This window comes from Chelonia mydas, chromosome 4 (assembly GCF_015237465.2).
Source record: "Chelonia mydas isolate rCheMyd1 chromosome 4, rCheMyd1.pri.v2, whole genome shotgun sequence".
In the NCBI taxonomy this organism is placed as follows: domain Eukaryota; kingdom Metazoa; phylum Chordata; order Testudines; family Cheloniidae; genus Chelonia; species Chelonia mydas.
The window spans coordinates 21,287,940-21,301,786 of NC_057852.1; the positions used below are offsets into that span (position 1 = coordinate 21,287,940).

The 13,847-nt window shown below is 44.4% G+C and overlaps 1 protein-coding gene and 1 long non-coding RNA gene across 4 annotated transcripts in view; one reads left to right on the forward strand and one right to left on the reverse strand.

Annotated features, from left to right (window-relative positions):
* LOC119566076 overlaps window positions 1-10,608 on the forward strand; it is a 48,385-nt gene extending 37,777 nt beyond the window's left edge. The window contains exons 4-5 of one of the 2 annotated variants that reach the window (XR_005225069.2): window positions 3,578-3,671; window positions 8,830-10,608. This is a non-coding gene — a long non-coding RNA (uncharacterized LOC119566076). Of the gene's footprint in view, window positions 1-3,577; window positions 3,672-8,826 lie in introns of both variants that reach the window. The other variant, XR_006290301.1, reaches the window with a different exon arrangement.
* Window positions 1,580-12,797, reverse strand: LOC102934134 (estradiol 17-beta-dehydrogenase 11). 2 transcript variants are annotated; one of them, XR_005225071.2, is made up of 8 exons: window positions 11,162-12,797; window positions 9,250-9,357; window positions 7,719-7,850; window positions 6,969-7,075; window positions 6,113-6,250; window positions 5,704-5,820; window positions 5,490-5,619; window positions 1,596-3,292 (listed from the first exon to the last, which is right to left on the reverse strand). XR_005225071.2 is itself a non-coding variant. In XM_007066636.4 (7 exons), the coding sequence occupies exons 1-7, from the start codon at window positions 11,369-11,371 to the stop codon at window positions 3,196-3,198; spliced, it is 909 nt and encodes a 302-aa protein (XP_007066698.2). In that variant the 5' UTR covers window positions 11,372-12,797; the 3' UTR covers window positions 1,580-3,195. The 2 variants fall into 2 exon arrangements, 1 of the variants encoding a protein (XP_007066698.2); XM_007066636.4 differs by lacking the exon at window positions 5,490-5,619 and having other exon boundaries at window positions 1,580-3,292.
* Window positions 12,798-13,847: the final 1,050 nt, after the last annotated feature.

Here is a 13,847-nt window from a genome sequence, read left to right on the forward strand (position 1 = left end):
CTGCCAAGTGTGAGGGAAAGCACAGGAGAAAGCATGGAGGTGCCTGTTTGAAAATTTAACAAGTGGGCGATGGAGACTGGCATCATGGGTTGATCAGAGGTGGGAGTTGACACTTTGTTAGCAAATGAGGGATGACGGGTACAGTGGAGATAGGTCGTGAAGGGCTGTGAAGTGAACACAAGTGGCTTATGTTTGGTATAATCGAGAAGAGGGAGCCAGTGGATGGATATGATGGAGATGTGGGGTGGGGACTGATCTATGGGAGAGTTGATGGCTCTCTTTCAAGAAAGGCAGGTACCAATGCTGGAATGAGTGAATAGAGAGACTTTGGTCTTATTTAGCTAAGCCAGTGCATTCTAGCAGGTGTTTGAAGTAATATTCCCTGTGGAGAATCAGAATGGAAATGTGAAACCCATATGTAGGAGGAAGAGACAGTATAAGGAAATCTGCCATGGCATATACTCCAGGTAACTGATAGGATGACAGTCTGACTTGTGTGTATCTTTCGCAGAAGGAGGCGGTTTGGCCACTTTCAAATTCATGCACAGGAATCAAAGACAGATGTCACTTATGAGGCAGCCGAAGTACAGTAAGATGAGGAATGTAGATGGAAGGTATCAGGAAATGGTGACTTTGGCTTATGGGCAGGTAGGCCCTGAACTGCCTTGGTTAGAAGGAATGATAAAACCACTTTGCCTAGTCTGATTCCCTAGGCTTGAGAGTCCGAGCTGCAACATCCACACTGCTATTTTTAGCGTGCTGGCTTGAGCCCGTGAGCTGCAACATCCACACTGCTATTTTTAGCGTGCTGGCTTGAGCCGCGCTAACGGGAGTCTATCTGTGCTGAGATGCTGGCTCCCAGCTGCAGTGTAGACATACTCTAAAGGAGCCTTCTAACAGAGAGGGGAAAATACAGCGCTTTTGCTCAAGGGTTCTCAAAGCCCTTTAAGACATTACTTAATTACGTTTCTCCATGCTCCTTGGAGGTAGGTAAACATCCATTTTAAAGGTGAGTGACTGCTTAACAGATGAGTAAACTGTCCCTTTGCATTTTCAGCCTATGCTAAGCTCTCCTTGGCCACAGTCCAGACTCAGAGCCTGTCTTTGTCACATACATTAGCACTATGAATATCTGTGGCACTATTAATTAATAGTAGTTCTTTGTGAGTAGCTACAGAATGCCTCATTCAGAAGCACTGAAGAAACAGACAACATTAATACTTACCAGCATACACACAAACAGCAATGCCCATTTTAGTGAGAAACTTTAGAGGATGGATTCTTCATGAATTCCACTCCGTCTACAGGCCAGAGCTACTTCATATCAGCCCTGTTGTCCCATGTTCATTGGTACTGTCTAGATTTCTGAGGAACTGTTTCAACTGGGAAGCCATTGTTTTGTCCCACGGAACCCAGAGGCATGCTTGTATGTCAGCCCCTGAGTAAATCAACTGTCTGGACTTAACTTCTATCTAAATCTAAAACCATGAACCTCAACCTCTGAAGCTTAAGGATTAGGTCTATAAAGTTCTTTGCTCCAACCACTGGACTGAGACAAAGAGTCATGCTTTGACAGTGTGAGTTACATGTGAATTATGATTTATTTTTTTTAGCCAAGTGTTCGGCTCTATACAAGAAACAAAGATAAGAGTCTCTGTCTACAAAAGCTAACAGTGAAACATCAAAATGTGTGTGATCTGAGGCAGTACAGTACCAGATTTCTCATTTTTCCCCTCTACACGAGTGTGTGGCTGAAATCATTCATGGACTCAATGGCTGTTTGCAGCTGACTTCCTAGTTTGCATGCACACAATCGATTCTTACTGAAATCTGATATGTAACAATCAGCAATGATCTCACAGCTGCTCCATCTGATGCAGAGAGGAATTCTGGCCTCACAGTAGCATCCTCTTCCCCAGGAGCTCCTTTGAGTCTCTCTACAGTTCTCAAGGAAACATGGAATACTCCTGAGACAATACTTCCTTCTTTTGATGGGAGAGGATGGAAGCAGAGAGGAAGAGGAGTAGACAGTGATAAGGAGTGGCAAGGTACATGTACAGCATGGCCTCAGTGATTCATAACTTTGTCACTTCTCCACTGGACTACAGCAATGTGATATACCAACCTGGGCATGAAGCCTTCCGTGCTTAGGAAACTCCAACTAATACAAAACACTTCATTGCATCTCTTCAGCAACACAGGCTACTGTGAGCACATCAAACCTGTCCTTTGCTCTCTACACTGACCTCCCATAGAATTTTGAACTAAGTCCAAAGTCTCAGTTCTTATCTTCAAGGTGCTTCACCGCTTGAGCCCAGGATATGTAAACAACTACATTCTTCTGCACAATGGACCCCTCTACAATAAGGGCAAAGTTTGTCCATCCAGGAGACAGAACTTTCTTTGGGCTGGTCTGGTCTGAGCCTGTGAAGTGAACTCCCCCCAGGAAGTATGCCACTGCATACCTCACCGCTGTTTGCTCCAAGACCAAGGCACATTTCTTTAACCTTGCCTTCTCTAACATAAACATATAGCCACGTGCATAGTTTAAAAAAAATTCCCCCTTCCTCCAGCTAAAAAAACCCACAACCCTCTCTCAAAACAAGACACTCTAGTACACGCGCTTCTCCCCCAGGGGACAGGATGAAAGAACAAACAACATGTGGCAGTCATGTTACTTAATGCATGACTTAGGTGCTCAGATACTATGGTAATGAGTGTGGTATAAGAACCTTTACAGAATAGATAGGATCACCATGATATCTGGGTGCCAACAAAATTAAGCAACATTCAGTCTGAAGGACTGTATTTTCTACTGCTCTCGCATAGTCTGTGTCGTGCACACATGGATTTGTGTATATGTCTATTTTATTTATTTATTTAGCTTTACAATGATAAAAAGATTTCTACCTAAAGCTCTTGGCACCCTAACATATTACACAATACTAGCAAATCCCAGAAGCATTAAAATAATCATTGTAACAGGAACTCAGCCAGCCAGGCACCTACAGAAATTCACTGATGTTCAGAGCAGTGTTGCTGGGACTTTATCAAGTGTCACTGTTGTAGGAAGGCAGCTGGAAAGTGATGGGTCTTCCATTTTTTCTCTGAATGAATCAAAACATTGAATAATTGATCTGAACTCAAAACATGAACCATCTGCAGCCTGTGCGGTTTGAGGGGGAGGGCGATGACCTAATCACTTATGACCCTGTTTCTGTATCCAACAACTGCATCAAATTGAGGATTCTGCAGTTTGTACATTGCTGCCAGGGCACGCTCTGGAAGAATGCTGGAAGAGAGATCGAAACATTAAATTGAAATAATGATGAGAGACTTTAAAAGAATTAAATAGCCCAAAGATATGTTATTCCTAGAGTGCAGCCCCATTCCACCACAATCTGCCTCCCTTCATGGGGATTCCAAGGGCCTGTGCAGCATTCCATAGTGACATGGCTCCGTTGCTGGAGGCTCAGGGATGCTCTTGTGCTTCTGCTCAAGGATTTGTATACTGGATGCACTCTTTCTCCCACAGGGCAGCAAACCCTCACACCCTGTTGTTATGTTTTGGTGGCAGCTCCGTGAAGATTGTCCGGTGAAGTTTCCTCCCTCTAGCGTTCCTCCCGTGGATTTTTGCATGTCTGGTTACTATTGGGCCCCAAGAAAATAAGGTAAGTAATTTCATTTTTAAAAATTCTTGATTTAGGCTCTCTCAGTGGCTGTTAGTGGCTTTGGTGGGACTCTAAACCCTGAATCTCTAGCCTGTAGAAGCTTTGAGCTTATGTGACTGATCTTATAAGGCACCTTTGAAACTTATCTAATAATAACCTTTTCTGTACAGTTGCCAAAAATTTGTAACTTTGTCTGTCCCCACTGCTGCATGCACATTTTAGCCATGTTAGCGCTCTTATTACTCAATATAATGAGGGCTTTTAGCTCATAAATCTAAAATGGTAAAAATGAGCCAACATTCTAGTCCTTTTTGGAACGGTACTAATCACAGCACATTAATGAACCGTTAATGCACTTCAGCAGGGTCCACGTAGACAGTCTGCAGCAGGGTAGTGTCACACCCTAACAAAAAGTTAGGATTTCTCAGATCAAATGTTTGTGGACACATCTAGCCAAAAGAAAGCATATTCTCCTGAGACTAAGGGCTGGTCTACACTGAAAAATAACATCAGCATAGCTAAGTCTTTCAGAAGTGTGAAAAATCTGCACCCGAGACACACTGTTAAGCTGACCTAACCTTGAGGGTAGACAGCACTAAGTTGATGGAAGAATTCTTCCATCAACTTAGATATCACCGCTTGGGGAGGTGGATTATCTATGCCAATGGGAGAACCTCTCCCCTCACTGTAATAAGTGTCTACACGTAAGTGCTACAATGGCAGCGGTGCTACTGTGGCATTTTAAAAGTAGACGTAGCCAAAGACTTTTTCTGTGGGGTGTGACATCAGTTTGTTAAGGATCCTATGCTCCACTGTCAGCGGTGTTTCATCAAACAGCAAAATGGTTAATTGGAAATGTTATTCTGAATTAGCTAATTTGACATGCAGTACCTGGTGCTGGATCTGCTCTCTGGGGCAAATCCTGTAACCAGGCTGGATGTTGGGCAGATGTGCAAGGGGATGTATAGGGGAGAAATCCTGCTTCCAAGGCTGTGGAGCAGTTTTGGAGCCATTCCGCAGAAGCTACTTTAGCCTTTATGAGACTGATGGCCTGGAAGGTTGAAATGTGGGTCAGGAAGATTGTGACACAGCAGGATCTTTGGCACCACTTCTGACCTTCTCCCAAGATGCCCATGCCTCACGCTCTGCTCACTGAGCGAGTGGGGCACCATGCTCTGCAGAAAGTGCATCTTCCCCTGCATATCCCCTAACACCTCTAACCACAAATCCGTCCCTCTGTGCACTTATAATCACATTGGTTCCACTGCAAAAGGGGCCCCTCTGAGCCAGTGAGACGGGGACTCAGCTAACCCTTTTTTGTGTAAGAGCTATTGGTATCATCGCAGAGAGAGACAATGTCCTGACTTAAACTATTTTGTGACAGTGCTATTGTTATATTTTAAAACAGTGAATAATAGCAATGTAGTGCTCGAGGAGGTCTTAAGTGGTCATTTTTCCATCTCCGCATGCTGAGGTAGGACCACGTACACTTAGACCAATCATGACATATGTTTGTCTAACCTGCTCCAATGATGGGGATTTCACAACCTCCCTTTGTAACTTATTCTAGTATTTGACTAACCTTATAGTTTGAAAGCTTTCCATAATATCTAACCTAAATCTCCCTTGCTGGAGATTAAGTTGACTATTTCTTTGCCTATCCTCGTTGCACATGGAGAACAGTTGCTCACCCACCTCTTTAAGACAGCCCTTAGCATATCAGAAGACTGCTATCTTACTATATATTTTTTGTAAAACATTTTCTGGTGCAGATATGTGCTGTCACAGGAGAATAACAACTATCTGACATCAACATACTTATCAATGAAGATGGGGTGGTTTCGTTTTCTATTGATCACTTATCATTCAAGTGGCTTACCAGCCTGCCATACTTTCTTTTACTGATTTGGTTCCATTGTAATAAAATGAGTGTTTTTCTGAAACAAAACTTTAAGATAAAAAAACCCTTGATGTTTGCACATTCAGAAATAGTTATAACTAAAGTTTGTTTTCTATTATTTCCTGTACTTACTTTTCCATTATTGGAGATATCTTCAGAAATGATGGAACAAAAATAATTTTCTGGTTGGTCAATATCCCCTCTAGCAGTTTATTTACAACCTTCTCTGGCTCCAAAACTTTCATTAATCTGAAATGAAAGGAACATGTTAAAAGTAGTGCTGAATATCATGGAATTAAAAGGGTCAATACAATTCAAACTAGGATGCTTTAAATACTGATGAACCAAGATAATACAAATATAACTGCTAAATGGGTTAACTGACATTATGGAGCTGAGATACTATGTATTGATTATCTTCATTTTTACATAATTGAACAGAGCACCAGATCTGCAAATGACTAAAGTGTAATAGTCAGAAAAGACACTGCTAAGGGAAGGGACTTGAGATTCCCACTGTTCAATGCTCTTCAAATCTTACCTTGTACTTGGATTTTTGACAAAGCCAGTATTTATAAAAACAGGACAAAGGCATGATGTTTTTATTCCATCCTTTCCCAATGCAGAAAGTTCTTGTGTTAGGGCTTTATGAAATCCAACTGCAGCAAACTTGCTTGAACTGAAAGAGAATTACAAATGATCTGGCTGGAAAACAGTTCCCAATCCCAGTTACTTTTGACATAGGCAGAAAATTATCTGTCATGTAGCTCTACTGTATATACAATCCATCAGTAAGCTGTCAAGTAGGATCAGCTGGCTTAGTAACGTCATCTTACCAAGTTTTCCTCCTCAAGAGGCTGTGTTGCCTAGTGGCTAGAGCACTGGACTGGGATGCAGAGCTGCCACTGGCCTGCTAGGGGACCTTGGGCAAGTCATTTCACCTCTCTGTGTCTCAATTTCCCATTGGCTGGAGAAAACCTGTATATCAACTCCCTTTGACGTGGCCGGTTTAAACGCATTTTAGTAATTTCAGCACATCTGCATAATCCTTTGTGGGTTGACTGCACATACATTATGTAAGAATATTAATGATCAGTGAATTGCTAATTTTCTAATGACATATCACGAGACCTTTATATACAGATTATTATAGCAATAGGGAGTTGGGGTACACTGAGCTAGTCAAAAGCCAGCTGAAACTCACTGCGAGATATCAGGGAGTCCCTTACCTTTTGGTACAGGCACACTGTTATGGTAATATGTACACATTTTGTACATGAGCACATACTTCTACAAGAATCTCTTAGAACGAATAGTATCTTTGGTGTTGGTTGTAAGGACAGTGGGAAACAAAATTTTAAAAATGGCGAAGGAGATAGAAATTTGAAATCACATACCAGTAAGTCACCATGAAAGAAGCTACCAAGTGACCACCTACTGAAGCAACAGTGACAATATGGCCATGATTGTTCTTCATCATCGCTGGCAGAAATGCTTTTGTAGTCTTGAAAATAGTTAAAAGAAAGAAAAAGTGTGTGTGACAGACAGCAACAGAACAAGCAAGAGAGAAATGTATTTTCTATATGGGTCACTGTTTAGTACATTTTAAAACAAAAGTATTTATTGTCTTTAAATAGTTTTAAAATATATTTTATTAAACTTAACACACTGACACTCTAGTGCAGGAGTGGCCAACCTGAGCCTGAGAAGGAGCAAGAATTTACCAATGTACATTGCCAAAGAGCCACAGTAATATGTCAGCAGCCCCTCATAAGCTCCCCCGCTCCCAGCACCTCCCACCTTCTGGCAGCCCCGCCGATCAGCACTTCCCCCTCCCTCCCCACGCCCCCCAATCACCTTTTTCGTGGCGTGTAGGAGGCTCTGGGGTGGAGAAGTGAGGGCACGGCAGGCTCAGGGGAGGGGGCGGGAAGGGGTGAGGAGGGGGCGGGAAGAGGTAGAGTGGGGACAGGCCTGTGGCAGAGCCAGGGATTGAGCAGTGAGCACCTCCCGACACACTGGAAAGTTGGTGCCCGTAGCTCCAGCCCCCGAGTCAGTGCCTATACAAGAAGCCGCATAGTAACTTCTGAAGAGCTGCCCATGTGGCTCCGGAGCCAGAGGTTGGCCACCCCTGGTCTAGTGACATTTACCCAGTAATGAGCGAGAGTGTTGACCTCGAACATTTTTTGTATCTGCTCGTCCTGAGTTGAAAGCAGATCAGCAGTTGTAATCACTCCTGCATTATTCACCAAGATGTTAACATCTCCGATGTCTTTTTTCACCTTTTAAAAATTGAAGAATTTAAATACGTAGTTACATGCAGAGCTAGAAATTGTAGAGTTGACAGTGTTATACCAATTAGTTTAGTTGTTTTTAACTTTTGAACTTCAGCCTATTGTAGAACTTTGCTTTTTGCAGAGGAGAAAAATCACCAAAAGAATCAGGATTCATCAGAGGAAATTATGCAAATTCTAAGTCCACCCCTAAGGAGCTCATTGATTCACACTGAAGCCCCAAATCTGCAATCTCCAGTATTGGAGCTACTTAGAGAGCTCTAAAAAACCAGATTCAAAAGATATTGAAAGTTACCCACATTAGTTTAACTCATCTGTAGAATTATAGTACTTTTAATACAAAATTCTATGTTTAAGTGCCCACGGTGTTCTTAGTACTGGACTAGATATTAAAAAAAATGACGGTCCCTACTCCAAAGAACTTACAAGGGGCAGATTCAGAAAAGGCATGATGTCTAGGAGGAAACACAAAGAAGGGCATTAGAATGGACATTTTTTTTCCTTTTAATTATTGGTTAACTCCTCCTGAAGAAGGTGGTGGGAAAAGTGAGATTTTACTAATTATCTGAATGAGGTGAATGTGGTACTGTGATGATCAGGGGTCACACACCCCAACGGGAGAACAGAAGGTTTAAACCTCCCAAATGATCAGTAGAATGCATACTGTATTATTGTACTATACAAGCATATTGAGTAAGGTCTTATGAAAGCAGGTGATGCTCTGATCTTGATGGTCATTATGACTACATATCCAGATTAGGAGGTACGCTGGGAAACTGTTCAGAGGCAATTGGGAACTTGTATTAGGAAAGGGATTTTATCTACTATGGAAGTGTAAAGCCTGAGGCTGTCTCTGTATGTTTCGTTTCTGTGTAACTCGTATACATTCGCTCCCCCTTACTATTTCATCTTTGAATCTGTGTTTTTTCTGTTCAGTAAACATTTTGTTTATTTTCATCCCAAGCAGGTCCCTGGTGTGTAAATTGTGGAGTCTTCCAAAGTAAGCTGGTATCTGGCTTCATGCCTCCGGAGTCTGACAAACCAGAGGGGAAAAGTTTGAGTGTCTGATAGTGAAGAACTTCGGGAGGAGGGATCTGGGGGTACTTGGGATTGAAAGGGCTGTTGGTTTCACCCTGTAGGAGTAATTAGGCTGGCAGAAGCCAGCGTGAGATCTTATGCTTGTGCGCTGGCTACTGTTGTCAGGGATTGGAACCATAGCTGCACAGCACAAAGGCCCACAAAGTTACAAGGAAGGTAGTGATGGAACCCCTTACTGGTGTGGGGGATCACCAAAACATCACAGGTACCCCCAGCTTCTCTTCCCCAATCTTCACTGAAGCTGTAGCATGCTTGGGTAATCTTTGGGACATGCACATTGCAGTCTTACCTTCTCTGCAGCACTGTAGATTTCTTCCCTTTTACTGCAATCCACCACAAAAGCATGAGCTGCGGCCCCCAGCCTTCTGCACTCTGCAGCTGTTTCCTCAATGCCATGCTATAAATGAAAAAGGGGAAAATCACAGATTCTCAGAGGTGCCCGGACTGGATCATATTATTAGGGCACCAGTCGGTCCTCTAATTTTTCAGACCCCTAAGCATTGTAGCTATGTAGACCTACGTTTTAAGTACAGATCAGGCGTAAAAGTTTGCAGCCTGGGGGCATATTTTCCTGTTTTTTGTTAAATAGCTTTTTCTCTCCATTGATGCCATACAGCAATGGAAAACATTTTAAAAACAGGAAATATGGTGGCTGAACCATCAACATTGTCTGAGAGACTCAGGCGCAGGTGTAGAACCTGAAAATGCTTAAATTCCCTCCTTCCCCCAAATTGACTAGATTTTGAGATCATGGTGTCCCATTAAAAGAAAACAGAACAGACCGGTATGTTGACTGCAATTCCATTTAAGTGAATATTTATGTGAACCACAGCATAAAATCTTCTGAAGGGGCACAAACCCGTCATTCTACTTACACCCAGCATACCAGTCAGTGCTCTGACTGCCATTCGAGGCAAATGCGGATGTCGAGCACTTGTGTGAATGTGGATGTAAGCCAGGGTCTGAGTGAACTCTCCCCTGCCATCTAGCGATGAACCGAGGGTAAAGACTTCAGGAGCAGTGCGTCTCACCTACTCTGCCCAGGTGTTCCGCAGACAGAACTGCTTTGCCAACGGCATCAATTTTGGCTTTTTTGGGTTAAAATTCCCTTTAGTATTCAACTGGCAGAGCCTCAGAACAGGGCATCACAAAGGTGCCAGCAGTGGCAGAGATGACAACAGCAATAGCAAGCAGCGAGTGGTGGCAGATACAGCAGCAGCAGCAAGAGCAAGCAGTGGAAGAAGCAGCAGCGAGCGGCCAACAATGGCAGTAAGTGCTGGCAGCGGCACCGCTCATCCATTTTCTGGCGCAGGAGGTAAACCAGCCCAAATGCAAACCTGGATTCTGGGGAACGTTAGGGACCTCGGACAACAAATGCAAGTGGCGGAAAGGACTAAAGTGTGTTAAAGGAACACTCATTTGTGGGACTTCCACGCTGCAAGGTGGGAAACTGAGGCAAAGGACGCTGCCCAATGTACTGTGTGGCAGATGTTTGTTTATGGTTAAGGTTAAGGTTTTGTCACGGTGATTTTTATTAAAAGTCACGGACAGGTCGTGGGCAATAAACAACAATTCCTAGAAGCCCGTGACCTGTCTGTGATTTTTACTAACGGGGGATGACTGAAGGCTGAGCCTTGCAGGGGGTCGGGAGGAGAGATCCCAAGGCCCACTGTGGGACAGGGGAGGGGGTCCAGCACCGGCCGCTGCCATGCTGACAGTTCTGGGGGCCCTGCTGCAGCCCCAGTGGCTCAGAGCTCTTGGGTCCCCACCACCCATGGTGGCCCAGAGCTCTGGGGTCCCTGCCACCCCCAGCAGTTGAGAACTCTGGGTCTGGTGTCTCAAAGCTCCAGGTGCCATCGCTATCCATGGGGGCTGAGAGGTCTGGGTGCCCCTGCCACCCATGGCAGCTCAGAGCTCTGGGTGCTCCCACCGCCTAGAGCGGCTCAGAGATCCAGGGTCCCCACCGGCTGAGAGCTCCAGCCCTGCTACCCCAGGGCTGGGTGGGGGCTTGAGCTGCTTCTGTTTAGTATTGTTAACGAGGGCCCCTAGATACTGAACCCATCCTTTATTGCTGCCAACACAACCAGGTAGAAGAGTTATATGTACAGTATATGTGTACATTTTAATCTAACCTCCTCTTTCTGATAAAAGACAATAATTTCAGGGTGGGGTGATACTGGAGATGAAGTTTACTACATTACCTTATTGATGTCCCATAGAACCAATCTGCTTTGTCGATTAGCAAATTCATAAGCTGTAAGTCTCCCAATTCCATGACCAGCACCGGTAATGAGAACAAGCTCTCCACTGACAGACTTTCTTTTCACAGGAACGAAAAGCTTCACAAAAGCCTCTATGTAGGAGTAAATTATTATAGATAAAAGCAACAAAAACTCCATAAAAAGGTTCATTTTTCTACAGACTTTCAGTACTTTGATTGACCCTGATGGTCACTATTTAAAACACTGTAGGTTATTTATTTTTCAGAGACCAGGAAGAGCTCCTCCACTGGAGACAGTGGCTGGAAAAACTGTTGTTGATGTGCACATGCCACTGAGAAAAGTTGTCTGCTGTGTCTGTAAAATTAACTACCTCACTGCCAAATCAATTACATTCAACCTGTTCAACAAGACACAGATAATTAGGACAGGGCTGAAACCTGCTTGGAATCTGTCTAACAAATAAGATTGTCTTTATTTTCATTTGTCTGCTGAAATATGACCTCGTGGGATTCAGATTAATAGATTATAAAGCCCGAAAGGACCACTGTGATCATCTAATCTTCCCTCTTGTATAATACAGGGCATAGAACTATTTCAGAATTAACCGTTTACCCCAGAGCATATCTTTTACAAAAACATCCAATCTTGATTTTAAAATTTCCAATGATGGAGAATCCACTACAGCCCTTTGTAAATGTTCAAGTGGTTAATTCCCTCATTGTTAAATATGATTTTGAGTTTGAATTTGTCTAGCTTCAACTTTCAGCCATTGGATCTTGTTATAACTTTCTCTGCTAGACTGCTAGAAGAGCCATCTATTACCAAACTTCTGTTCCCCATTTAGGTATTTACAGACTATGATTAAGTCACCTGTAACCTTTTCTTTGTTAAGTGAAATAGAACATGCTCTTCTTGAGCCTCTCTCTGTGAGGCACAGTTTTTTAATCCTTTAATCATTCTTGTGGCTATTCTCTGAAACCTCTTTAATTTATCAACATCTTTCTTGAATTGGGGAATCAACTCTGAGTCTGGTATGACTGTTCCACTATTTTGCTGGAGATCAATGACTGGCTGATAGGCCTTTAACTCCCCAGATAATTAAGGAATCTTTAATTTTTTAGTTCCAGGGTAGATGGTGATATTACATTGCATTGTAACGTGATGATTCAATGGCTCAACATGAAAGCAAAAAATTTGCAATGGGATTTTTTTAGGTTTTCAGACTAAATACAAATATAAGGGAATGTTAAAGGGGGAAGTAGAAGTCTGTGTATGCTCTTGATTTAGGGGAGTCCCAGATATTGCCAGGTATTACCAACCTCAAGTGTTCAAAAATCATGAGATGGTCTTAAAAATTGTGAAATTGTAAATAATACACCTTTTTCTTTGCCTTTTGATTACAACTCACCTATGTTTTCAAGCTTTTCTCTGCAATCATGAGAGCTAGAAACTTATTATTTCATAAATTATTTACTTTTTGTTTAACCATTACAGCTACAAAGACTAGTCATCGACCAGGACTCTTGCGCTAGGCCAGGGGTGGGCAAACTTTTGGGGCCACATCGGGGTTGTGAAACGGTATGGAGGGCCGGGTAGGGAAGGCTGTGCCTCCCCAAACAGCCTGGCCCCTGCCCCCTATCTGCCCCCTCACACTTCCCGCCCTGACTGCCCCCCTCAGAACCCCCAACCCATCCAACCCCCTCTGCCCCTAACCACCCCCCAGGACCCCACATCCTATCCAACCCCCCTGCTCCCTGTCCCCTGACTGCCCTCCGGGACCCCCGTCCCTAACTGCCAGCCCAGGACCCCAACCCCTATCCAACCCCCCTGCTCCCTAACTGCCCTCTGGGCCCCCATCCCTAACTGCCCCCCCCAGAACCCCACCCCCTAGCCAACCCCCCCTGCTCCCTGTACCCTCTGACCCCCCGGGACCCCACCCCCTAGCCAAACCCCCCCCCCCACTCCCTGTCTCCTGACCGCTCCCCCCCCCCAACCTCTGCCCCATCCAACCGCGAACTGCCCCCTATCCCCTGATTGCCCCCCCGGGACCTCCTGCCCCTTATCCACCCCCCCTCCCCACGCCCCCTTACCCTTACCAAGCCACTCAGAGCGGCAGGACAGGCTTATTTGAAAGCCTGGGAGGTGGGCGGGCGCAAGCCTGAGCGGCGGTGCGGCTGCGGGGGAGGGGGGGCAAAGGGGGAGGGGCTGGGGGCTAGCCTCCCCGGCCAGGAGCTCAGGGGCTGGGTAGGACGGTCCCGCAGGCCGAAGTTTTCGCACCTCTTTGCTAGGCAATATTCAGATTCAAGCTGGGATTCTCAGGCAACCTCTTGATTTCAGAAAATGTGGCTTTTAAGAGAAAATGCCAAATCTAAAATGCAATAATCCAAATGCTGTGAAATTGTGATATAATCAGGAGAGTTGGCAGCACTTTATGAAAAAGGTTGAGAACCCCCTGATCACTCTCCCCCGGGATATGCAGGCTTCCAAAGGAGATTGTGGATCCCCATCTGGGAAAGTTTTTAAGAACAGGTTAGACACATATGTGTCAGGGATGGTCTAGGTTACTTGGTTCTGCCTCAGGATGGACTGGATGGCCACTCAAGGTCCCTTCCAGCCCTACATTTCTATACTCCATGCTGCGATTTGGGGTGCATTTGTGTCAGGC

Bases quoted from the DNA above. Each gene is read 5' to 3' on its own strand.
- LOC102934134 (XM_007066636.4), bottom strand. From the start codon at position 11,371: ATGAACCTTTTTATGGAGTTTTTGTTGCTTTTATCTATAATAATTTAC. The intron at 7,851-9,249 runs GTAAGACTGCAA...AATTTTTAAAAG, and splicing joins TCTACAGTGCTGCAGAGAAG to GTGAAAAAAGACATCGGAGA. The intron at 5,821-6,112 runs GTAAGATTTGAA...CTTTCATTTCAG, and splicing joins GTCAAAAATCCAAGTACAAG to ATTAATGAAAGTTTTGGAGC.